The sequence below is a fragment of the Aphelocoma coerulescens genome, chromosome 11 (assembly GCF_041296385.1).
Source record: "Aphelocoma coerulescens isolate FSJ_1873_10779 chromosome 11, UR_Acoe_1.0, whole genome shotgun sequence".
Lineage (NCBI taxonomy): Eukaryota > Metazoa > Chordata > Aves > Passeriformes > Corvidae > Aphelocoma > Aphelocoma coerulescens.
In genome coordinates, this window is record NC_091025.1 from 17645784 (window position 1) to 17673215 (window position 27432).

The following is a 27432-nucleotide window of genomic DNA, read 5'->3' on the forward strand; positions in this document are numbered from 1 at the left end:
ATATCTCTTCAACTGCAATGTGAAATCATACAGTGAAATGGGAATGCATCCAGTGCCTGGCAGGACAGAACTTCTGAGCACTACTGGAGTGTACTGGGGTCCCTTGGGAATGCTGTAATTAACTTGAAATTCTAACAAGTCTTCTAGAATTGGAGAATAATCTCCAATAAAGATCTGTAGCACTGATTTAGTCCTCATGTAGCTCATCACTTTGTCAATGAGAAAGGGCTCCTCTCTTTGAGGTCTTAGGCACAGTCTGCTGCTTCACAGGATGACATTACATCTTAGAATTGCCAGATATGTAAATAAGGAAATTGATTACTTTTCTCACAGAGGATGATCTAACATAATTTCTGATCCAAAGCAGTTTCAGGCAGGTGAATTTTCTAAGGACCAAGGGTAAAGGAACCTGAGCACAATAAACAGGGAACTGCATTCCCTCTGGTATAACAATGAATTATTTCAGGGACTTGCCACTTGCCACCCAATGCACAACCACTCGTTCCAGCAAAGCTGTGTGCACTGGCTGAACATCACTTTTTGCATATTAATGCAGTGGCAGCTTGAATCAGTCCTTCCTCTCCATGGTGCCCCTGCCTGCTGCCACAGTGAGAGAGGTGTGGCAGCACAGTGTCCCCTGGTCCCCACCCAGCCCCACTGTGATCCTGACACAATTTCCAGCAGCAGAGCAAGGCACACAAGAGACAGAATTCTTAAAAAAGGGCTCAGCAGTTTAGGATAACTTGCAGACAATCAGTACAATGTGGTACTTCAGGCCTGTAAAAACCACATTTGGTTTTTAGCTGAGAAAGGCAAGTATGCATCCAAAATATAATTAGGAATTTTCTGGGAAAAAACAAATAATGCCAGATTATTCTTAATCTATAGAATGACAATGTTTCATAGAGCTTAGTTACCTTAACTATCATACAATTTGTTTTCATAATATTCAGACCTTCCTACTCAGCAAAATAACATCTGTATGCTTTGTTATAATTTCTATAACTTACAATTTCTAATATAAGCAAAAAAGAACTTATTGAACAAAATCCTTCAACCACACTACAAAGGAAATATTTCAATAATTTTGTATTAGCAATTTCATTATTAACTCTATTATTCATGAAAAAAATCAATAAACTGAGGTTCTTCTGGCATGTACAGGTTATAAAAATGTTGAACTTTGCTATTTAAACAACTCCAGTTTAAATGCCATGCTGAGGAAAAGACTGATAGTATGATATTTATAATACATTTTTTTCACACTATAAACACTCCTGGAGAAACACGATGAGCGCTTGTGGATGGCAGATCTTGACACCCAAGTGCCAGATAATAGAGAACTTTGTGTTTTTTATTTTTTAATACATTGTAATGCTTTATTTTTAACTCTGCTCCTTTCACACTGCTTGCACCTTGAATAGCAAGTACCCTTGTTATTCCTTGTGATTTCTGGTGACAAAACCATGTCTATTAAAAGAGATGTTGATCAATGCTTTTTCTTAGATTATGTCTCATATTCCTGTACCTCTTCTGGATGTTATTCCATACCACTAATTGAGACAGATGGTAGAAAAATAATAACTTATAAGATGCAAGACTGAGCACATCACTTAATTTCAAGAAAACCACTAACAAGGATGTGAATTGGTATGTTTTGGAGTTTGAAAGTCTAATTACTGCTGTATAAAAGAAATGAGGACGATGATTAAACACTAGAAATACATAAGCATGTGCTTTCCCTTGAGCAGTGCCATTGTGGAATAGCCTCTGGAACGTGGCAGTTGGGCCACAAAGTTGCCCAAAATTGCCTGAAACTGCAGCAATGTGCGAGGATGTGCTGCTCACATCCAAGGGACCATTTGGGTGCTGTTATTCTGGATGTTCACTGCACATGGCACCCAGAAATGATGGGTTTAATGATGTCCTTGCTCTGGCAATTTGTACCTGGGGTCAGGGAGTTAACTTTGAAATTGGGCAAAGTGGAAGGAGGGCAGAGAAACAGAGGAGTCACCTCGGAGCTCTCTGAGGGATATATTTGGAGAGAAAAGTCAATCAAAAACACAGAAGGAGCTTTAGCTGGCAGCTGAGACAATGGCAGAGAGACTTATCCAGAAATGCCAAAAGAAACTGTTTCAGGGTAAGACTTATTTTAACACATGAGAGCTACTCTGGTGGGAACAAAAGACTCACCCCTCCAGGTATGTATTTGACAGATGCTGCTAAAAATACTTTCATGAAAAAGGACAGGGAAAAATCCAGGTTTTATTGTATTAAAACCACAGTGACACAGAAGTACTTTCATAGAAAAAAAAAAAAAAAGTGCTAATAATTTGTTTTTATTAATTGGGATCTCTAAGAGTGCTTGCATGCAATTATTTTCCTCAGCTATTGTGAAATAGTTTAGAAATATTTGGTTTTTAATGGTAAAGAGGTGATGAAATATAAAATAATCAATAGTATATGAAGGCATGCAAGCCAGTGATTGGAGTGATCATACCAGGCCATTTCCATAAAAATAAACAACACAGTGCCTGCACTTTCAAGGCAGCACAAGGAGGACATAAGCAAGATTTAACTTGAAGGAAAGAACAAAAGAAATGGACATTTAAACATGATCACTCTTGGAGCTGTTATATGTGTCCCAGGTATAACAGACTAAGCATGGCTGAGGATAAATATTAAGTTTGTTAGAGAGAACCAACAGAACAGTTCATCACTTAAGTGGATATACAATGCTTCTATTGAAAAAAGAAAACCTATTTACTATGAACTCACTAGAATCAGGACCAAATTCAGAGCTCAACTTGCCAGATGGACATTGAATATTTGGGGGAGAGAGGAGGCTGATTACTGATAAGCAGCCTATTACAAGCCAAATCAGGCATTTGGATTTCTGCAGGAATATGAGCTCATGCCAGTAAGGTTCTTAACCCAAAGGTAAGCCCTGCCATGGCCCAGGCAACCCCAAGACTGCTCTGCTACATAAGCCCTGTAAGAGGGATGGAATATCCCATTTATCCAGGAAAGATGCACCATTTCTCCTGTCAGAAGAATTACTGCATCCAAAGGCAGTCTGGAACGTTTGATTTGGGGTTTATTTCATTAGGAAACAGAATCTGGCATCAGAAAAATGGAATAGCAAAGGAAACGTCACGTGGGAAAAACTTTAGGTCTCTTTATGGCAAAGACGTGCTTGGTAGTTTTTGACAGTAAAAATTGCATTGGCAGCGTATCAAAATGTTTGCATGTGTGAAAACACTCCTATCACAGAATTCTGTTCTCACTTGAACAATCTAAGGAAGCCTTAAGAATTCAATGCTGAAAACAGGTAGTGCTGTGAGGGTGTTGCTTGGGATGCAGAAGATCCATGTACTGGCACTGTGAAGACCACTCACCTGCAAAAAAAGGCTGTTAACAATTTCTAATTCCATTTCCAGAGGTCTCATTTTGGTTTTCTGATGCCATGACAGTACAAAATCCTCATCAGTTTCTACATTCCTTTCAGTTTTTTGTCATTTATTGTGAGCCTAAAGTTTTTTTGGAAGGGTTAATTCCAGTCAGTCTACAACACATTGCTGGAGTGTATCAACACTTGTCTAAACATCAGATATTTTCATCTGAAATTTGAGGTTTTTCTGGTTTGAAGTTTCTCAGACACACCACACAAAACATGGGTTTTCATTTTTTTCCCCTCTTCTGCTCCTATGCAGAAAACCCAGCACAGAGGCACGTGGACAGTGCCCAGAGATTCAGTCAGGAGTTTGTGCAGTCAGGGACTTGTTATGTCACAGAGTCACAGGTTTAGTCACAGGACTAACACAGAAAACATGACATGATTTTTGTGTAGCATTAACTTCTTATATTTTTGTTATATAACTCCACTATTTCTCTCGAGAGGGAATAAAGGTTTTTGTACCCTGCAATCCAAGTGATCAGTGTGCCTTGATTACAGCTTGAGAGAGGAGGATTGCCTTGCTTTGATTATCACTCACTGCCCATGAACCCAAGGCACAAAAATTTATAAACCCCACCCAGTAACAGACAGCTGAGCGCAGAAAAGGACAGAAAAAAGGATCAGGAGACATTGAAATTAAAGATCGTTAAGAGATGACCCACAGACATTCAGTGAGATGCATGATGGCATTTAAATTTACATTTTTTACATTATTTACATCAGAAAGGCACCACAGCCTCTACAGTTTTGGGTATCTTGTCTACGGAAGGGATTGTAAATATGGGAATTCAACAAACCAAGCAAATAAAGAACATAAGGGCACTGTTTCAAGGCACAGATTCTGCTGTGAGCACAACATATCTTCTATATACGTAATAAAATCTTCTGAGAAGTGTTTTGGGGTTGTTTTGTGTGGTTCCTGATGAAGATACCTATTGTGTCACTTAGTTAAACACATTTCTCAATAACAATGTGGCCAATCACAATATTTTCAGTGTATATCAGCAGCACAGTTAATTACTGACTGTCATGGGAACTTGCCTTAGGGTGATCTGGAAGGCTTGAACAACAGAATCAGCCTTTGTGCAACAAACTAAATTGATTAATGGTTAGGCTTATGTTCCACACAGGAAGGGAACATTCCAAATCACAGGCATCTTATGTGTGCTGTAGCATGAGGGACAGAAAGAGGACATGGCAGCTTTTTCTCCTGGCTGATGCCAAACTGCACTGTTTGCACACCAATGTCACCACATTCAGTGTCATCATTGCATGGTGGCCAGATGCCACACAGTTACCTGAAGCATGAGAGAACACAAAAGGGCAATATCATTTCTTGAGGAGAGGTACTCTTGTTTATCTCCGCCCTTGAGAGAACTTTGAAGAAAGGAAAGGTATGAAAAATGATTGAAATTAAGAAATGTGCTAATTCTAGTAAGTAAAAATTGGGTTTCTACAGCAGGCTTCCTGAGATAAAGCAAGGGGACAGCATTTCTTCAGCAGCCATCACATTTCTGCTGCCTTGAAGAATTAATTTGGCAGGGCCAAGACTGAGAGGAAAATGAGGCCGAGAACACAGTCAGGAAGATGTCAAGGATTTTGGCCACCAGTGTGAGTCAATGTTTTTCTGTTCCAAGTTTTCCTGTGTTGAGCATTGATCTGATCTCCAGAAAGGAGAGGAGGGTTTGTTACAGGCATTGCCTTACAGTCCCAGACCACACCAACTTGGTTATGGACAGCCCAGATACTCAGTAATACAAAAAAAAAAAAAAAAAAAAATTCAACTTGTGAATTCAGGTTTTTTAGACATACTGGTGTTTTTCAACAGGAATAATCACTCATGCTTATCTGGCAGATATATTCAAGACAAAGTCATGGTCAAGTTCATTAAGTGTCATAACTAAATGAAGACTTGCTGAAGATCTATGATGTTTAAGGGACATAAAAACTCACCTCAACCAAATGATACCCTGATTTTGGCTCTGACAGGAGTATTTGCTTCCTGTGGGAGATAATGTTCTAACATCAACCATGCACTGCACCCCTGACTGAGCAATCTTGATAGACAAGGATGGCATGCATAGTTGGAATTTTATTATTGGATACTGAAGGATTAAATCAGAAAAGTCTATTCAAGCAGATTTTTAATTTCAAGGGATTTCAGGCAGTTGTTTTAAGAAGATTTTCACATTTAACTGATTCCAACACATTAAAAACTGCATAAAATGGAGTGGCAATGCTGTAACAAAAGTGGACTTATTTTTCTCAACCTTGGTACACAGGAAGTTTCCTCACTCTCACTCAGCTCAGGACTCATTTTGCCATTGTCTGTGAGTAGGAGCAGGAGTGGGTCTTAAATAGGTAACAGATTGGAAGGATGAGGGTAATTAGCAACATGAGCTCAGTACTTAAACATGAAGAGAAATGCTAAGATCTTTTTTACTTTGTCATGCTGTGCCAAGCAAACCACCTCACATTTAGGATGCTTAATTCAATTTGTGTTACACTGCTGATGATTATGAAATGCATTTTGAAGAGGTTTGTTTTATCTTCTCCAATAAACATACAGAGACTCATTTACTACAAGAAAATAGAGATATAAGTACAGACACACTTTGTGAATGCTAGAAGAGAAAAACACATCTAAAGAAAAGGAAAATATAGGATATATTTAAGCAGGTTTAAGAATTTAGGTGCAGTGTCATTTAGCAAAACAGTGCCATCATACTTCTAGGTTGGAACAGATAGAATAAAAAATGCAAACAGCATTTTCTCTTGAATTGACATTTCATGTATTGCCTTTACACTCCTGCACATGCAGCTCACACATACGTCTTCCTACTAGTAATGGACTAAACTGGGCTTTACTTACAATTTCAAATAAGAGACTGAATTTAACTAGAATTCCTGGCAGGGTGTGCTTTATTAAAAAAGGCCAACATAGAACAACTTTGCTGAATATTCAAGTAAGTACAAACACATCAAGCACTATTTATAGAATTCTTGGGATCAGTCCTAGCTCCTTCTCTCACCTGACCTTCAAAGAGATCTGTGTGCCAAAGAAAAGGATCAGTATAAATTTATTGCTCAACAGTATTAAATGGGTCTCTTTTTTTTTCCCATCACACGTGAATGTCCCCTTCTACAGCCCTGCAAAATGACATTTTGCCCTTCCAAAGCACAATGACTCAAAGTGCCCTTCTGGACTTTGCTGACCTAAGGGATTTCTCTTTCTAGCAAAAGCTCCTCACCAAAATATTTTGGAACCTTTATACACACAACAAACAGGCTGAAAAGGTGCTTTCTTTGGGAGATTTAATGGATACTTAATTTTATGTTCCCATCCATAAACAGTCAATGTAGGAATCAACATTTATTTATCACCATAGTTTCAGATTTTCATCCTACACCATATCTCTGGAATTTCAAATTAATAGGAATAATGCAGGCAGTAAATCCATCCTTTCATTTTATTTAAACCAGGGAGCTGTCTTCTGGATCTAAATTCCATATTCATTTTACTTTCTTATCTACTTTAAAGTTATTGGAAATAGCTTAAGAGATATAATGAAGGTACCATTCAGCAGATTATTTAAATTTTAATTGCCCAAAGGACACACTGGTAACGTAATCGGAAATCAACAAAACAATTCAAAAGTAAGCTGTCGAGATACACATTTTCTGTTTTTTCTATTTACCTTCATTTTTCTTGATGGTGAAATTTGGATTGTTGACCATTTCAGGAAGAAGGCTGTACAGGAAATAATGTCCATTTTTAGGATCATCCTTGTCAACAGCACTGACAATCTGAATTACCTGCAACAGAAATGGGCTCATTAAGTTTTCACACTCCTGATAAACAGACAGTGCTGAAAAAAACCCATTGTATTTATTGGACATATTTCATTTCTCTCCATGCTAGATTAAAAAAGCCTAATTTATAACTTTGCAAGGCTTTTATAGACCTTAGACTGAAAATCTTGGGAAAAGGAACTGCATCTGCCCCTTTTAAAATGTTTCCAGAATGAGGAGGTAGCGAATAAGGAGAGACAGGTAAGAGAGGCCAGCAGAAACTGCTGCTGATTTAGATAAGTAATAAATTATTATTCAACAAAAAAGAAAAACTGGGCTTCAGAAACACTCATATTGCCTATGGCAGTCTTTCAGTTATCTTTCATTTATGTGACCACGTGCCATTCTCACTGGACCTGGATATATAATAAATCTTTAATCCTTGCTCCTTCCCCCACATTTCATTTCATTTCATTGAATAATTGTTATTTTTTCAAACTAATTTGGATGTGAAATTTTAGATGAGAAATAATCTAAATTGAAATAAAAAAAGAAATTTTGAGGTCTGTATTTTCCTTCTCTTAATTCTAATAAAACCCCAGTTATTCCTGTGCTAGGAACATATGATTTTTTTAATAACATTATTAACTCATGATTCCTAGAAAAATGCAGGATAATTAGGTGAGAAGAGTGTTTTGGGTAGTTTGGATAACTTTGAATAATCAAATAACTTTGTATGAAGAACCTCATATGGTTTATATGACCAACTGCAGTGTCTGAAGTGGATTTAGCTCCATTTACAATTTCTACCTTCTACACTACTCAAGTGCTGCAGCTGATCATCTTCAAATCATACAAAGTTGCACTGGACTACGAAAAGAAGAAAACACTATTTTAAAATAACCAGGAGGTTTGGGTTTTTTGGGGTTTTTTGTTTCATTGTTTGGGTTTCTTTGTGATTTTTTGTTTTGTTTTGCTGGGATTTTTTAAATATTTGATGCACTTGCTTTTGACTCCAAAGGTTTTCCAGAGAAATAGGAACCATGGATCCAGATCCCACCCTCAGACCTGACTTTCAGTGATAGTTAGATCGTGCTAGATGAGGTTTATAAGAAATTTAATTAGAATTATTGACCCTTATCACATCCATTGAATCCAATAACGTTTGTCTTATGTATTTATTTGCAATGCCTAAAGCAATGCACCAATAATTTCTTGGACAATTAAATTCAAATTAGGAATCACTACGAATTTTAGTTTTAAAGTGTAGAGTGAAAAATGGAAGCAGGTTTAATGCTGTCCAAATTAATAGACTTTTATTTTTAAATCTTCATGTTTCCCTAAGAAAATACCAATAATTAACATTTTATTCTGGTTTAACCACAAGGACTATCAAGCTGTATGTGCTACATATATGATAATAGTCAAAATCATATTTATGTTCTTCAAGAGTAAAAGAAAGAACAAAATCTTACCAGATAACCACAGGGATCAACACCAAAACATAAATATTTGATATTATGTATGCAGAAAATGTTTCAGCAAGTACTGATATTTGTAGGACAACCCAACTTAGGAGGGAATTTTAGACAATGAATTCCTTGCCCAATCATATTCTGAACAGGTCAGATTTATCATTATTATTATCAAAAATCTACTGAAATAAGTTTAGATTGCTTAAATACCATGTAAATATATATATTTTTTTCTTTTTGATAACTGCATCTACCAAGGTGGAAACCTTGATAGGATTTCAAACAAATGTATTAGAGAAGTTGGACAAAAAAAAAGGCCTAAATCAGTTTTTGTTTCAAGAAGTAGGTCTCCAGTTTAATAGCTAAATAATGGATCCTAAAGAGGGAAAAATATAAACAGTGGAAAAATATCTGAGCAGCTTCTGTCTGTCCCAGTGCAGAGATGGAGCCATTTGCAGATGGGAAATATTTTCCACTTTCTCTTTGCAGAGGTGAAAGGCACTAAAGCACCCACGTGTGATGTGCCCAGGGCTGGAGCAGGTACTGCTAATTCATCATCATAGGGAAGTGCAGTTTGGGCTGGGATCCTGAACAAGACAGATATATTTAGACAGATATACTTTATGGCTGTTCAATTTTTCAAACTCTGAGAGAATGGGAAAGCAATAGGGAAAAAAAGATAATGGCCCAGTGAAATCTGGAAGGGCAAGTGCACAAAGCAGGTGCAGTTTATCAGGTTGTTGTAATATTTTGTCTGTGCTGGTACATAACTGTTAAACCTTTCCAGTGTTTTTTAAGTTTTGAACTGCAAAAGTTCACTTCACTGTCTCCAGGTTTTCAATTAATACACCTGAATGTCAATAGCCAAGGGTAGCAGTAATAGGGATTTTCATCTCACAGAAATTCTATGAAATAAATTTAGAATATCATCCAGATTGGAAATTTTCAAGAAATAAAAACCAGCTCTGAGTTGCTCCTTTGGACACTCTCCAGCAGCTTTGGATCTTTCTTATACCCTTATCTCTCCTACAGAATTCTTTCTCATATTTCAGTTCTTTCCATCCATTCCCTTCATTGTTTACAAAATCCCTCTTTCTCTGAAAATGCACCAAAAATTATATGCAAAAGACAGGCTCAGTGCAATACTACATTTGTTGTGTTACACACACACATCATGGAATTAAGAGTTAGAGTTCCCATAGCAACCTTATTTCTTTGTGCGTTTGCATTAAAATAAGCTCTTAAAATAAAATAAAAAAAAAAAGAAGAAAAAAACACAACAAAAAATGTAATATATATGCAGTTGTATAAAACTGTGGTATCTTTTACTCCATAGGGGTGAGAAAAGTCCAGTAATTCTCATTTCCAAGTTTTTATTAGTGTGCTGATAGGCATATTTTACTACTCTGTGTTGTGTGGTCATGCAATGGAACACTACTGAAGTAATTCTCCAACTTCTTGTTGTGGTTCACAGCATGGTTCTGTGAACCACAAAATCACAGAATTACAGACTCATTCAGGCTGGAAAAGCCCTCCAAGGCCATCCAGTCCAAGCTGTGCCCCATCCCCACCTTGTCCCCAGCCCAGAGCTCTGAGTGCCACCTCCAGCCCTTCCTTGGACACCTCCAGGGATGGGCACTCCAAACCTCCCTGGGCAGCCCCTGCCAAGGCCTGAGCACCCTTTCCATGGGGAAATTCCTGCTGCTGTCCACCCTGAGCCTCCCCTGGCCCAGCCTGAGGCCGTTCCCTCTCCTCCTGTCCCTGTTCCCTGGGAGCAGAGCCCGACCCCCCCGGCTGCCCCCTCCTGTCAGGGACTTGTGCAGAGCCACAAGGTCCCCCCTGAGCCTCCTTTGCTCCAGCCTGAGCCCCTTTCCCAGCTCCCTCAGCCTCTCCTGGGGCTCCAGCCCCTTCCCAGCTCCGTTCCCTGCCCTGGACACGCTCCAGCCCCTCAGGGTCTCTTTTGTGAGGATCCAGAGCTGCCCCCAGCGCTGGAGGTCCCTCAGCAGTGCCAGCACCGGGGATGAGCACCGCCTTGGTCCTGTGCAACTCCAGGGCTGGCACAGCCCAGGTGTCATTGGCTTCTTGCCCACTACAGATATCTTTTCTTTCCTGGTAACAACATGCAGCCCCCCAAAGCTGTTCCATTACAGAGAAATTGGTCAATAGTTGTCACAAAGAAAACAAGCACTGTTCTTTTTCACTGCATATCCAGCGACAGTTAATAACCCTTTGGCTGTTCAGTCTTGAAATTTCTGGAATTCTTACATGTAAAGTTCCAGCTTTGATGTTGCATTAATACTTCATGCATGCACTTGATTCTGTACATACATTTAGCAGAAACTTAGCAAATCAGCATATTTTGTTTAGCAGACAGCTCTGGATTGTAATGAATAGTTAAATGGTCCCCTAGGACAACTTGGCTTTCTAATTTGTAGGTTTGTATTGCAGTTCTACAAAGCCACATGTGCCTGAAATAATATACACAAGGATAAATAGAAAAACAAAGTTATTATCAATGTATCATAATTATCCATGTGCAATGTTAGTACATGGCACTATTTAAAAGACTTTTCCTGTGATGCAACATGTTAACTTCACTTAGAATGGTTTCTTATCACTAGTAAACACTTTCCTAATTTTAATAAAACTGATCTTCCAGCTCTGGAAAAGCTTTTGCACTCCCATTGCTGTTCATGGTTATCTCTGCATTATTTTGCAGACTCACGATACTGTAAGAGTAGGCTCACCACAGAGCAATTTTAACTTTGCCTTTTCAGCTAGAGCCATTCCTTTACTGCCAGAACCTGCACTTGACTCTTCAGGCAGACAAAGATCTACCTGAAGATTTCTCCCATTAGAAAGAAAAACAATTCTAGTAGGAGAAGTGAATAAAATAGAGACAAATTCCAGGAGACAAGAGGAACACTGTACTCAGTTTTATATTGCTCCAGTTTAAAGCTGGCTTCAGCTCTCATGTATCGCTCTCTGCACTACTCAAGTGGAAATTTTGTAGCTTTGTTTCCAGCAAACAGCACTTCCCTGGAAAAGTCTGAGTGTGGACTGGGGAATAGTGAGTGAGGCACTTTTCTTACTCAACATTACAGAAGTTCTGTTCTAGGAGTACAGGAAAATAATTTTACTGTGCTGGAGAACAACCAACAGCAGAGCTATAACCAGCAAACCATGAATGTTCTGGCTTTAGTAATTGGAATTACGCAAAAAAAAGAGAAAGGGATAATAAGAAAAGGCAAGAGCTGATTTGTGGCTAGCTTAAGAGGTACTGTAACAGTACATCCAAATTGTTTGGTTTTCTTTTTTTTTCTCCTAAAACTGACAAAAAAACCATTTCTGGCAACTTTCTGTTGTGTGTAAAAATGTGCAAGGAGCACACAAATACATGCATAGACAAATATATTTCCTCCCCCTTCCCTTTCCTCTCCCATCAGCTGTGGTACCTCTACTCTTAGAGGTAGGTGAAGGCAAGGAAAATGCACCTGGCAGCGTTGTACATCAACAGTTTTTAATCCATTGTGTCACCTCCCCAGCAGCTGTACTCGCTACTGCAATTGCATCAGAACCCAAAATAGAACACTTAGAAAGTGAGCTGCAATAGATGGTGCAATGTATTTAGTGGCTGCACATAAGGTTTTGCAAACAGCTCAAGTGTAATCTCCCTTATGGTAAATCAAATTTGATTTAAACTTAGATTTAAATTGAATTGCAAATGTCAATAGACTGGAATACCTCAAGACAACTGCACCTTTCCTGCACATGTAACATTTGAGTTTAAGCTTTGGACAACCATCCAGATTGGGCTTTTGCTACTATATTAGGAATAAGATCTTTCTCATATCAGCTATTTCATAGCTGAGATATATGTAGTTCCTTGAATTCCACATCCTGACTGATTAATATGATTTCTTCCAAAACTTGAATATAGAAATAAGCATAGGAAAATACAATAAGGCAGTGGAGTTACTAAAATCTTTACAGGAGCTGGTAATTTTTGAACGACAGCTTCAATTCAGAACCTAACCTTGGTGATTATTCTGGACTGGTTACTGTTCCAGTAGTGTTATTTGTTTAAACACAGAATAAATTGCAGGATCAGTGCCACCTCATCCATGCTGGCAGCCAAATATTTAATAACCATCTGTAAAGTTCACAGGAGGATTCATGCTCAAGAGTGACATCTGCCATCAGATCAAGAGTGTAAGAGGTAATGGTAAGATAAAGAATATCATGCTTTAATGAAAGTTTTCTGTAAGTGCTTAAACAAAAGCCTCTTTTGCCTGCTGACTCTTAATCATCTCATTTATTGTTTTATTCCAAAAATGAAATGTGAACATTTTTCACCATCTCTTAAACCACCTGAAATTCGATAGGAATACTTAGCTAAATACAGTCAGAAAACACTGTACAACAGAACTTTCTGATTTTAGGGAAGCTCACTGAGTCCTGGATAAAGGCATAGTCATTAGGATTTAATCTATCCTGGAAAATGTAACTACTCAGCATCTGAAATCCACCCTGAGCTAAACAGAAATCCACTCTGAGCTAGAAGAATTGAAATGCCAACAGTAACATGACTGGCTGCCCATAAGGGCACATCTCCTCTTCAATGGATAAAGAGAATTCTCATTCCTTAAATGACACATTTTTGACACCATTTTGCTAAACAAAAAGGGGTGCTGGAAGTCAAATCATCCTCTCTAACAATGCAATCCTGGCCGAGGTGGCTTGTCACACACTGCTGTATAGGTTGTCATTTAATACTACTAAAAAGAAAATAACTTCTAACTCTATTGTCAGGTAACCTTCTTTGGAGAACAGTGAATTTAATGTCTAACACCCACACGAGACACAGGAATAGTTGGATTAACAAGCCGTGTCATGCTGTCAGCTGCTGTTTATTCAAATAAAATGTCACAATCTAGAAATAAATTGCAAAGTTTAAAAACACTGAATTGTTGTAACACCCAGTGTTTCTCTTGCTGGACAAAAGTTACATCTCATTTACACTGCATTACTTTCCAAATGTCTGTGCATATTCTTGAATCTTCACCTTGTCATTTACGTGGCATATAAGATATTCTTCCCTATTTCTGTACATTTGTCCTTCAAAGTGAATACTTTTAAACAAATCTGCTTCATTTTCTTCGAAAAAGACTAAACTGTTTAAAAAAACCAGTTTAAATCCTGCTCCTGACATGTTGCTGTTTACCTCACCTTGGGTAGTGTTGTGTGAGTTCCTACACCAAGCTTTTTTTCACTAAATCAAGTCGGAAATAACTTTTTTTTTAATATAATGAAAACTTTAACTTCCCTTCTCCAACACCCTCTTTAGATACTTTAAACACAATTACAATTTCACTTTCCATCAAGTTCTGGTTTGCTGCCTTATTTTTTTTCCCAACTGTCACAGAAAATTAAGAACTGAATAAAGATTATAAAAGAGACAAGGTCAAGGGGAAATGGGTTTATTGTTTTAACTGCTTCTTCTAAATTATACCTGGGAGCAGCTGCAATGGAGGTCAACAACTGAACTGGAATTCAGGTTGGATTATACTCTCACCTATTAACATGCATTAACTTATGAAGTGCTGAGCTCCACCACACAGAGTGTGATGTTGGGAGCTTAAAGACACTCAGGATTTTTTCATGATATTGCCCCCAAAGTACTCACCTTTAATTTAAAACTATGCTTTAAGGGAAAAAAGTTTGTTTCTATATAAAGAGACATCCCATAGAAACTGATCATGGTTTTATCTTAGGTTAATGCTAAGAGCTGTTAGCATGAACACATGGGCACAAATTTTTGGAATAAAAATGCTATAAGGTGACAGGGAGAAACTCCAGCCCAGTCTCACACACCACATAAAACCTGGGATACTCACTTGTCCAGGCTTCCCATTCTCACACAGAAAGGCCTCATGCTCTGATGCAAACTCTGGGGCGTTGTCGTTCACATCGAGAACTTTGATAGCAACAGGCACCCGGGACACCTGGCTGTGGTTCCCTAAGGAAAGAAATCAAAGTACCAAAGGTGAGCATATTTAATTGGGAATTAAATCCAGCAGTGCTTGCACAGTCACCATGCTCTTCCTGTCTCCTGCCCTTGCTTTATTGGGCTGCCTCATCTGTAATGGATCGTGGAGTTGGAGCATGAGATAAAGAAGGATGGCCAGGGCTTTGTGGTTGAAAAGAATAAATAGATCCCTGTTGCAAACAGCATTTGTTGGAGATTAGCTCAATGAAGACCTTTCTTGGTCTAAATTGGTAAGATTTTTCTTTGATGAAGTTTGTATTGTTTTATTGATAAAGTCCATTATACAGGGAAAAGGGAAGGCTGCAAACAGCAGAGATTTATTTCTTTGTTTATCTTTGGCAGAGAACAGCACATTTTACTCCATTAATTGTTCTGACTGCACATCTATTACTTCTTCATTGCAAACGTGGTTAAAGTGCTGACCCACATTGGAAAAAGATGGATGGGAGACTGACAGAGGCAAAACTAGACAGTAATTTGGACTATTAAAGCACTTTGATCATCTACCTCTGACCAAAACCATGACCTGTGAACTTCTTTGTTCGCTGAAGTAATGACTCATTTATAATATAGAGCTATTTTGCATAAAATTGCTTATCACTGTGAAGAGTAGAATGAGCTGTAAGGCAAGAAAAGCTAAACCAACAGTTTGCTTCTACTTTGAATAGCTTTCAGAGATAGCTGCTTGTGCCTTTCTCTCAATTCAGCATAGTTGATTTGCTTAGAGACTACTTATAAGTATTTTAGATTATTTCTCCCCGAAGAGCAAACCTGTGAATTCAGTTTAAACTGAGGTCACCAGCTGATTTGAGAAGTTTGATAAGCTGTTCCATAGCCCATGCACACCTCCACAGGTAGCTCAATCCTAGTTTCAAAGTCCATCTCTCAGTGAATATCATTTTCCAGTCATGGAATTCAACATTGTATCATCAGCAATGACAACACTCAATATTCAGTGCACTTCTCAATACAAATGACTACAAAGTACAGGAAAACCAGGCCCCACCAGTGCACAGGGAGCAACTGGTGGCAGCCCTACAGAGATGTGACACAGATGAATGAAGGCAGAATCACCATATACACTGTGGCTTTTGTGGTTCCCACCAAGGTGAATTGTGCTGTGACCTAATCAAACCCTCTATCTGTGTTTTCTCCTTGTTTGCTAAACACATCCATAATTTGGGAGGCTCCACCCACAAATCTAAATGTGCCAATTTCAGTTGTTCTACTGACATTGAAATGACATACAAGTAACAATTTTAAAAACACAAACTCAAATATGCCAGTGCTATAAAAGACTGTATATTTCTGGGATTGTCTGAAATATTAAAATTCCTCCTGCTTAGGATATGGAAGACTGCCACAGATCGCAATTTAAATGTTTTCCATCTTAAAGAGTCAAAAGTTTTAATATGGAAAGAAACATATTACAGAAGAAAAAGAAACACCCACCAAAATATTGTATGAGCAATATTTATGTTTATTTTGCATTTTATGATCTTACTGATTAACAGGTGGGGTGAACATTTATGCCATGAAATACTAATGTATTTGAAACCAAATAAAAGCTAATATGCAAATCATGAATCCCAAACATTTTAAATACTTTCTTTTAATCTTCATTTGATAAAAAATACAGACAATGAATCTCCAGCTTATCAGAATTCTCAGCACTAGTGTCATATTTAAACAGTAAAGATTTACTTTTATCTAAATTAATGATGGCAGTTCAAATTTTAAGACATTACAGAGAAATGTTATTAATTAGAAAAGCTTCTAAAGAAATTATTCATGTCCCTTGTGACTGCCCCCAAAATGTTTGTCTTTCATCAGAAAGACAAACATTAAATTTAAAGATATTATAATTAGAAACTTGATGAGAATTCATTTAAAAAATTAATTTACTAAACACAAGAGAGACTCAGCTGGTTTGGAAATCTCCAAACAAGGGGATACCCACTGCCTTTTAGGGTTCCTGTGACTGTGGTGAACTTTGTTGTTGAGAAAGAGAGAGATAGAGAGGGAAATGTATCTACAGCTTGTACTGCCCACCACCCTGAACACACTGCATTATTTTGTCATCCCAAACTTCCCAGTGAAATTCCCCTTTGTGCTGCGTGTTTTCCTTCACCCTGAGCCCACCTATTCAAACACATTAATGAGTCCTCACTAACAGCAAACCCAGGTTGAAAACGCTGCCAGGATGAGATAGTTCCATCTGTTCATTTCCATACGTTTCATGTCTGCAGATTCTCGGTGGTAAAACATGTACAGAGGATGTCCAAGTTTAAACCCAGCTCTGCTGGCAATGCTCCAAATCCTTGAACTGGGAGTAGGAAGGGATTGACGTGGATCCAGACTGATCCCAAACTGCCACGACAGCATGGTCACTGCCCTTCAGGCTGTTGGGTGTCTCACTGATCAGCATTCAACATTCAGAACTTCTCCTCCTTTGTATGAATGGACATTCAGTTCTTTCTAAACTAGGCACAAAACTGAGTTTAGTCACTGTGTGGGTTTTGTTTGGTTTGTTGGGTTTTTTTTCCCAATAAACCTCTCAGTCAGTAGATTTAAGGGATACTGAGTGTTCTTGCATGTACCAAGAAGACAGCAAGACTGATTGCTTAACTTCCAATCAGCTATTTTATGCAAAATCATAAAAAAAAAAAAAAAATGTAAAGTTAGAGACCCTCTAAGGAACTAATCAGAGTTTTAAAAGCTTTATCACCTGTATTTATTGTGATGCACAGTTTAAAAAGACCTACCTTGAATCTTGCATTGCAAAAGTATCATCAGGGCTGTCACTTGAAAAGCATCAGCTTTGTTTGAAAATTTAACACTTTGAGGAGAAAGATTAAAAACTATTGAGAAAATTTCCATCAGTCTAGTTAAATAAAAATCTTTTCAAGCTATGTCTGCACAGAAGGACTTAGTTAATCATCTGGGGACACCACTCTGTGTCTAGATGAGCACAGAACATTTCTGAACTCCAGCAGTGAGACCCAGATGAGCACAGAACACAGACACACAGAAAGGAGCATCTAGGCAGATCCAAGGAAAGGAAGACTCAATGCAAAAGAAAACCCTAGTGGAACTTAGTTTGGGTTGTTAAAAAATACTTCCAAAAATAATGGAAAATCCAAAAGAAATGCATATTGAAAGGTTTGTAAGGGCTATAAGCTCCTAAAAAGCTCTTCTGCTTTTCTCCCCAGTTCTCAAGATTCTACTGGCACATTAAATGCTTGAAATACCCAACTTGCTGAGTAACCCATTGAAACCCACTCAGGGTTTAAAAAGGCTGCAGAGTTTGATACCAAAATGACTGGGCAGATCAGATAACCAAAGTCCAATTCAAAACAAGCAAACAAACAAACATTATCAAGCAACTTAGTGTCTCCAAACATGAACCTTTGGAGACTACATCCCCATGTTTTACCACTTGTTATTGGAATCAACACTTTTCTTCCTTCATGGAAAAAGCCCTGCATGACTGAGATGTATTGTAGGAAATAGGAAATTTGTATTACAAAGCACTGAGTGTTGTCAACACTGTTACTGCACACAGCCAGTCCTGCTAGGAGTAACTAGAGCTTATAAATATAATTTTTGGTCTTGTGCCATATCTAACAAAATATAATGCTGCTTTTCAACTCCCATAAACACTTAAAGACCTCATAAGCTTGCTTAAAACACTTCCCCCATCTTCCCTTGACTGATACAATGGTTTTTGAGATAAAGAGAATTATTGTGGCCAAAAAGGAACTTTATAATTTATTTAACCCAAAGAAATCCAGTTTAGTCCAGTTTTCCTTTAGGTAATTAAATCATCCAAAATCACTTCGATGTTCTTTTTAAAAAGCCATTAGCTGTCATGTATTTTTACCTAAAATTAAGTACCTGAATAGAAAATAACTTCCTAGAAAATAATCCATCTTTTATTGTTACTATTATTAATAATATCATTACTGTTGTTATTATTACCACCACATGGTTTGGAAATGGTTATTTCATGCTTCTCTGATTCAGTGAAACTTCTACCATAATAAAACTTTGAATTAGAAGTAGAGAAGTCTTAGTTCTAACAAAGAAATCAAAACAAAATCTGAATCACTGACTTAATAAAAACAACAGCGCTTGGTTTACATCCCTTATATTTCAAACTTATTAAGTTGTATTTTAACAGAGCCAGTTCCCATGACTTTATCAAAGTTTTATCTGATGACTTTATTAAGATAATCCACCCTCAGGACAAGTTTATTTCTCCTGTTAGAGTTTATGTTATTGTTTTCTTTAGGCAATCCTTTACCTCTAGAATGCCACCACTTATAACAATCTTTCTGTCACATAAAACTGACAAATCTGACTTAAAAAATCCTTAGATACACAGATGCTCTTGTGAAATCGAGGTTTTATTTATGTTGAAGCTTAACTCTAGAAATCAAATAATGCAGCAAATTCTGGGCTCGTTTGTCTGCAGCATTGGGTAATGATCTGATTCAAGAGAGGTTGAGTGCCTGAAACCCACTCCAAAATTTCCAGAAAGACAGCAGTAATTGCCAGCCAGCATTTCTGTTAAAAATACCAGAACACAAGCTATTTCTGAGCTAGGAGAAAACTCAAACAATCAAACTAAAAACCCAGGCAGAATTGTTCACAGGGAAGATTTAGATTCCCCAATGAAATTATTGTATTTTTAAAGGATGAGAAGTTCTGGATTATCTAAATAGCAATATAAACATATCAGTACACAGCAGCAAGGTTCCTGTAGGAGCTGCTAAGACAAGAAACAAACACTGCCTCCTAATTATTATTCCATTTGTATTTCTTTCAGCACATGGAGCGTGCCGGAGGAGCACAGATTGTGGCGAGTCTCTGTGTGTGCATGTGTGTGGGAGGGGCGCGGAAAGGAAAAGATGTGGAACATATTTCTCAGGTTTGTTCCTTAAGTCATTCTTTGGGAGAAAAATAATAACCGAGTTGAGAATTTTCGTCTCCTTTCAGTCGCTCCCTGGGTTTATTTTGTTGTGGGCTCCAGAAGGATGAATGAGGCAAGAGGAAAGCTTTGTCACGCTCTTTTTCTATTTCCTCACTGAGAGACTGTCACAAGTTTAACCAAGAGGTGCTTAATATCTTCCACCTCTTCAAAGCTGAATTTGGAGTTAAGAGGTTCCCAAAGTTCAGCAACTCCATTTGTAAAGAGGTGACTCAGGAAGGCCACACTCACCTACCTTTAATCAATATATGAGATATATCACTTGGGACTAAGGCACTGACTTTACTTTCAGGTTGCTGACAATATCAAAACAGAACAAAACAAAAAAGAGTAACATTTCTTTGATATGTGCACACACCATGCCAGAAAATGTTAATTAAATACCCCATATTCCTCAGGTTCTGTTTTCACTTACTTTCCTTTTCTGTGGGGGTTTCTTTTACTTGCATGTAAGTGCACGTAAGACATTAAAATTATTTCCTATAACCCAGAACCAATCAGAATCTGAATCAACTACATAAAATTTGCAGAAAATGGAGTCATGCCTGCAAGAAGACCAAATGAATCTTGTTTTTATTAGTGATATTCCACCTAGCCCTGCACTCAGTTTTTTGCTTGCTACTGTAAGTAGCAATACTTCATTATTTCCTACATTTGAAATAATTTAAGATTTCAAATATAAATATACTTTAAATTAAACCAGGGATTTCAACTGGGTACTTTGTTAACATCAAAGGATTGACACTGATTTATAAAACTTGATAATAAAACCAAATTTAAGACAGGGAGTCTATTCCTTTCATACAGGTACAATGAATACTGATAGAATCAGTTAGCCCTCATTTTGCTTATCCGAGGTCAGGCTGTAATTCGACATTCAAATGCAACCTCCCTGCTATTTTTCATGCCATGAAGCTGTGCAGTTTTTCAGCAGCCTCACAAATAGTTACTCTGTAATTACCTCTGATACTCTGTGAATTGTAAGATCCATTTGCAAAACTGGGAAAGGTTTGTAATTTTCTGCAGAAGTATCTTATTTTGCTTGATATTGTCTTGTCTGAGTGCACAGAGGGATCAAAAGGGCTTGGAAAGGAGAGACTAGATCAGAAAAGCAAAACATCCCCTCAAACGTAGTTCACACGCGTGGAAAGGGCCTCTTCTACCACAACCCTGGTTATAAGGCAAAGTCAAATCATCCTGTTCTATTTAGATTTAGCTGTGCAGGATGAGAGAGGAGAAGTTATCCTCTGCTGCAATGAGAATGAGAACATGGGCCACAGTGAGCGAGCTCTAAATTTGTCCTGGAGGGAGTAGAGGATGCTGCAAGTAATTCATATCCACCTTGGGCCTGGAGGGGAATGGGAAGCAAAGACAACCCCCACCCCTCGTGCCACCCTTCCAAAAACACAACAACCCAGAAACAAGGCTTTCTGGTTATCCCAAATCACTCTGAGTGCTGGGCTGCTTTAATCACAATGTTTATGTTTTGAAAACTCCACCTTGATGTCACCACTTCCTATTAACCAGCAAGTGCTCCAAAAAGCAAATCCTAGAAGGGATAGGAGATGCTGCGGGTACTGAGTAACACGAGTACTCATTGCATGGAACACACATACTGCATGCAAGAGTGATTTGGAGGCGGTGGATGTGTTTACCTGGATGTCACCACAAAGCCTGTGAAACTGTCTCCCACAACATTCTCCTGGAGAAGCTGCAGCCCACAGCTTGGACAGGTGCATCTTCTCTGGATTACAGAATGGATGATGGCCCAACCCAGAAATGGGGAATGGTGCCACATCCAGCTGGGGCCAGGCACTAGGGATGTACCCCAGGCTCAGTGTGTTGAGCCCAGTGCTGTTCAAGATCTTTATGGACGATCTGGATGAGGAGACTGGGGGGACTCTCAGTCAGTTTGCAGATAACACCAAGCTGGGTGGGAGCATGGATCTGCTGGAGGGCAGGAAGGCTCTGCAGAGGGATCTGGGCAGTCTGGATCCATGGGCTGAGGACAGTGGTGTGAGAGACAACAGGGACAAGTGCCAGGTCCTGCCCTGGGGTCACACCAACCCCATGAATGCTCCGGGCTGGGGCAGAGGGGCTGGAAAGCTGCTGGTGGGAAAGGCCTGGGGGTGCTGGGACAGGGGCTGGACACGAGCCCAGGGGTGCCCAGGTGGGCAAGAGGCCAATGGCACCTGAGCTGTCCCAGCCCTGGGGTGGCAGCAGGACCAGGGCAGTGCCCGTCCCCTGTGCTGGCACTGCTGAGGGACCTCGAGGGCCGTGTCCAGTTCTGGGCCCTCATGGCCAGAGAGACCCTGAGGGGCTGGAGCGTGTCCAGGGCAGGGAACGGAGCTGGGAAGGGGCTGAAGCCCCAGGAGAGGCTGAGGGAGCTGGGAAAGGGGCTCAGGCTGGAGCAAAGGAGGCTCAGGGGGGACCTTGTGGCTCTGCACAAGTCCCTGACAGGAGGGGGCAGCCGGGGGGGTCGGGCTCTGCTCCCAGGGAACAGGGACAGGAGGAGAGGGAACGGCCTCAGGCTGGGCCAGGGGAGGCTCAGGGTGGACAGCAGCAGGAATTTCCCCATGGAAAGGGTGCTCAGGCCTTGGCAGGGGCTGCCCAGGCAGGTTTGGAGTGGCCATCCCTGGAGGTGTCCAAGGAAGGGCTGGAGGTGGCACTCAGAGCTCTGGGCTGGGGACAAGGTGGGGATGGGGCACAGCTTGGACTCAGTGGCCTGGGAGCTCTTTTCCAACCCCAGTGATTCTGGAATTCTGTGAATGCATGGGATATGCACTAGGAGAGAAAAATGGGGATATGAAAGCAGGGGGAACAAATGGACGGGACGAGGCTTGGAAAGGGTTGGAATGGACATTCTAAACAGATATTGTAGCATCTTTGCAATATTTGAGTAAAAACTATGGGTCTTTGTCTCTTGACAGAAGCTCTGGATGCAAACAGCATGTCCTTAGAGGCTGCTCTGCATATCTAATTTTGACCACCGTGAGCTGTATATTCACAGTAACACATAATCAAGATCTGTGTGACACATCAATATGAGTAAACAAATACATAATTCAAAATAAAGTATTAGTAGAGCTGCTTGAGCGGGTTGTATTGGAAACTGCTAAAGTCATGTCAGGTTTATGACAATGAAGCAATTCCAGTTTATTCCAATCCTAAGTAAATCCTTAAGGGAAAATGATAAAAAACCCCAATACTGCCAACATCCTTCCGCCCACACATCTATCCAGAGACCAAACTGAAACAACTTCTGGCAGAAAACAACCTGTATTTGTGATAAAGCACTGTGTAATTGAGCCTTATTTGTCTCTAACGAGGACACCAGTCAGGAGGAAGTTTGCAGTTATGTCACAGTAAATTACCTGTGTTATTTATTGAAGTGGGGAATCATTACAACCGCAAAAATTAAAAAAACAGCTAAAGTTTTAGCACTTGTCAACTACAAGAAATGGCAACCTAGAAATGTTTGAAGTTTTACAGTTAAATTTTTTTGCAAAAAGTCAAAGCGCATCCAACAAACAAACAAACAAACATAAAACAGATGAGCAAATGATACCTCACTTCAAGAGTAAGCAACAGAAAAACAACATTTGTGATCTCTGGAAGCATCTGCAAGTAGAAAGCATTGCTCTACAGAGCCAGCATTTCAGCAAAAGTCAGAGCCCACTAAAAGATTTTGAACAAAGGTTTTCCATTTCCTTGTGGCATGCACCAGCAAGAAGAAGGAAAACAAAGAATCTCAGAATCATCTTTCTGATATTGTCATTATACACTCTAGAGTAATAACAGTGTGATGAAATACCACTGGATCCGTACTTTTGTGGATCACAGCACCACAAGCCTAACTAGGATTCCACATTTTCCGAGGCAGTGCAATGCCTTAAATCATTGTGAGGAAGTAACAGGTTTTAATTTCTAAATATAACAAAGAGGAAAAAAAAAAATCCAGAATATAATATGGTGTCCTTGAATGACAGAAAAGAATTTGACTCAAAAATAAGGCAGTGAACAACCAGGAAAAGAAATTGATTAAGAAAAACTTTTAAGACACAACAAATGTACCCGGACATGACTTCCTGGTTTGTTTCTCAATTCCAGCTGAAACAAAGGAATTGTGCTGCCATAAAACAGTCAGGAATCTGGCCCACACTTCAGAGCAATTATATTATTAATATGCTAATACATAATGAATATTAAAATCTTATATTGACTTAGATATGCAAGGTCTTAATTAGAATTAGCTATGAAATTTTCTAATGACTAGCAGCAATAATAATAACAATAAGCAGACTGATTGAGAACAAGTTGTCTGGAATATTTGGGGTTTTTTATTTGAAATTATTTCATGATTGTAGTAAAATAATTTATGGCTCAAATGAAATCCCTCCCTTACTCATAGACAAAACATCAAAATGCTTTAATAAAAATTGTTATTAAAGCAGAATTTATTATGGAAGTACTTAAATGTCATTACTTTTAGAGATCATATTCCTTTCTGAGACTGATTTTCTTAATAGTGCAATTTAATTACTCTTATGTTTCCTTCACAGATAAAATATTGCTCGATATCCTGGATATGAATCAGGTTCTAGGCATCAAACCTTCTTATTTGCATACCTTCAGTAATAAGCAAAAAAGACCTCCCTAGTACATTAGAATGCACCTTTAAAAATATCATCTCCTTTGTTCTTCAGCCAGAAAATAGTTCCAGTTTTGCTGCCCTGCACCTTTGCCAGAAACTCAGAGCATGCTACTCAGAGTCTTTATTCTAGACAGAAATGTGCTTGAAGAAGATTGTCTAAAATTATACTGAGTTACAAACCTCTACTCTGACCTGCTCTCAAGCAGAAAAACCAGTGGAGATTTCAGATAGTCCCATTCTGCTCAGGACTGATGAACTCAGCTTCTCAAATGAGATGAATTCCACACAGTAATTCTAAGATCAATCTTCTTTTCTTTAGAACTTCTAATTCAAATGTTCGAAGTGCAGATGGCCAGTTGGTAGCTGGTCGGGGTAAAGATGCACTTACTTTGCTAATACATGTATGTATCTATATCTCATCTATATATCTATATATATCTATATGGTCAGCTTAACCAGCCTCCAGATTTCCTCAAAGTAACTACAAAATATTCTGTTCATTAGTTAGTTGTGTACACTTCTGCCTGTACTCCTTATTTGAATCCTTCCCTGTTTTGTGCCCCAGGAAACCTTATTTCTTTCTAAAACACCACCTAATGCCCCAACCTTTTGTGTTTTAAGCTTTGAACAGTGTTCCAACTCCAGTATGTCTCTGTGAAATGAATATTTGCTACTCTGGAACTTGATGTCTAGCCTGGATTTATAATGCCCAGGAAACAGAAATACAGTTTAGACTGTTCCTGCAAATCTCTCTCCTTTTCCTTGCCATAATGATGTTTACTACCTCCTTTGACCTTTTATTTGTTTCTTTTTACTGAATTACTCAGATGCTTTATTCACAGCTGCCTTCCATGCCTCCCCTCCCTCTGGAATCAGAGGTCTCCAACTTCTACTTGGCATCCCATACCTGAATTTCAGGGCTTGCTCCTGAACTACTGAGGTCGTTTCATACAGAAATTATTTCATAAGCACACTCCCTTCCCATTCATATTTCCTCATAATATGGCCACTGCCATGCTATTATCCATGTGGAACACCTCTCCTGCTATTCTTGAGTGGTGTGAAATACCAATGGGATATTTTGTGCTATGTTTAAATACACTTTCACAGCTGAAAACTGAAAAGTGGCTTGACAAGATGCACCAGCCCTCCACTGCCCAATGGCAGTGACCCATCAGGATCTGAGGAGCTCTGTGTAGCCCTGTAGTTATGTGCAAATGGACAAAAACTACCTTAGTAAATTCTGTGTTTCAGTGTAAAAGTGATGGATTATATAGCTTGAGTTCCACTAAACCAGAGCAAAAAGGGTCAAGCATAAAAGGTTAATATTCCTGAGCTCCTCTTGTTTAAACCTCCATAAAGGCTTGTTTCCTTCTCTTTCTCAAACTTACTGAAATTTACTCAGCCCTAATTTAAAGATAATTATATGATGTACCAAAGTTACTCCCTAAAATGTTAAAATTATTGTTAATAATGCCTGTAGTTATTTTTACCATAAAAGGCTAAATAAAACTAAATAAATGAAAGCATAATGAAAGCAAAGGTATTTGTGGCATTAAAAAGTAACATTGTAGCTGAAGGCTTGTTCTGAAGAAATATGTCTCTCTTCCCTTTTAATTAGTGTCCTTGGATTTTTTAAGGGAATACACAATATAGGTAACTTTAGCAGTGCATGTGCTGGGTGATGATTCAATTACTGTATTTATATTCTCGGTAAACCATATAGAGCTTTTCTGGCTTTATGCCCTTTCCCATTAGGTGACAAAATTGCCTCATACTTCTTCATTTCCAAAGAATGCCGTTGGTGTGGGTAATTACCTGTGTCAGACAGAGCCCACAGCTTTGTCCTTGAGACTCCTCTGCTCTGGGCCTGGAAAATATTTACTGCGGTCAAATTGCCATTTAGATTTCAAGATCTTGTCTAGATTTCCACCTCTTGTTTTAAATAATTATTCATGAGAATTTCTACTGCTTGTGGCAGTTCTGGTGCTTTGCCCAGTCCTTGGGCAGGGGGCTGAGGCTGCCACAGGAGCACTGCTTCCTTGGCACGTGGGGCTGAGTGCCAAGAACCCTTTGATCAAGCAGTAAATCACAATGAAAATAATATCTCTGTGACTGCAGTGCCTGCAGAATAAGGACAACAGAAATTCCACTAAAACCCTCCATTCAGAGATTTAAAACTTGGCTAAAAGTACAGCTCCAGGCTACGAGAAACATCCTCTCCCAGGCACTGGCTTTGGAATTCCCCAGTGGACTGCTCTGTTGTACATCTGTGAGTGTGGTGTGCAGGGTGTGAGGATCACAGAATCCCAGAGTGGCTTGGGTTGGAAGGACCTTAAAAATAACCTTGTTCCACCCCCTGCCATGGCAGGGACACCTTCCACTATCCCAGGGTACTCCAAGCCCCAATGTCCAACCTGGCCTTGGACACTTCCAGGGGCAGCCCCAGCTGCTCTGGGCACCCTGTGCCAGGGCCTGCCCACCCTCCCAGGGAACAATTTCTCCTAATATCCAGCCTAAGAGGGAGAAGAATCCAGTGCTGCAAATGATCAAAACACAGCTTGGAGGAAAGTAAAAACCTTGAGTAGTCCACTCAGTGCTTCATCGGATGAAGAAAAGCTTGGGGACTTTAAAGGGATCATCATTTAACTGTCTTTAAAGATAATAAGCCAGGCTTTCTGTTATTTATTGATGTGTTTGTCACAAATCTGAGCCTGCCAAGTGGAATATATTTAGAAGTCTTTACTTGTTGAAATCTATGGTATCATTCAAGGAAGCTCTACTCTGAAATACACATATTCTGGGGAAAAAGATTACCTCACTTTTTAAAAAGAGAATTTCAGATAAGCACTGCTAATAATGAAGGCATTGCAGTATATTTTGTTTCCAAAGAATTCACTAGAATCCTGTATCTCAAGCAGATCTCAGCTTCAGTTTAGGAGGCATGAGTATGCAAATATCAGGACATTCATATTTAAATCAGAGGACTGTTGTGCAGTCAAATTATGTTGC

General features: G+C 39.0%; 1 protein-coding gene across 11 annotated transcripts in view; it reads right to left on the minus strand.

The window, feature by feature from the left end:
* Window positions 1–27432, minus strand: part of CDH8 (cadherin 8) — a 361598-nt gene that overhangs the window by 19881 nt on the left and 314285 nt on the right. For 10 of the 11 annotated variants that reach the window (XM_069026620.1, XM_069026617.1, XM_069026621.1 and 7 more), the window contains 2 exons: window positions 14622–14743; window positions 7156–7273 (listed from right to left, as the gene is read on the minus strand). In XM_069026620.1, the coding sequence (XP_068882721.1) occupies window positions 7156–7273; window positions 14622–14743 (240 nt within the window). Of the gene's footprint in view, window positions 1–6414; window positions 6507–7155; window positions 7274–14621; window positions 14744–27432 lie in introns of those variants that run through there. The other variant, XM_069026623.1, reaches the window with a different exon arrangement.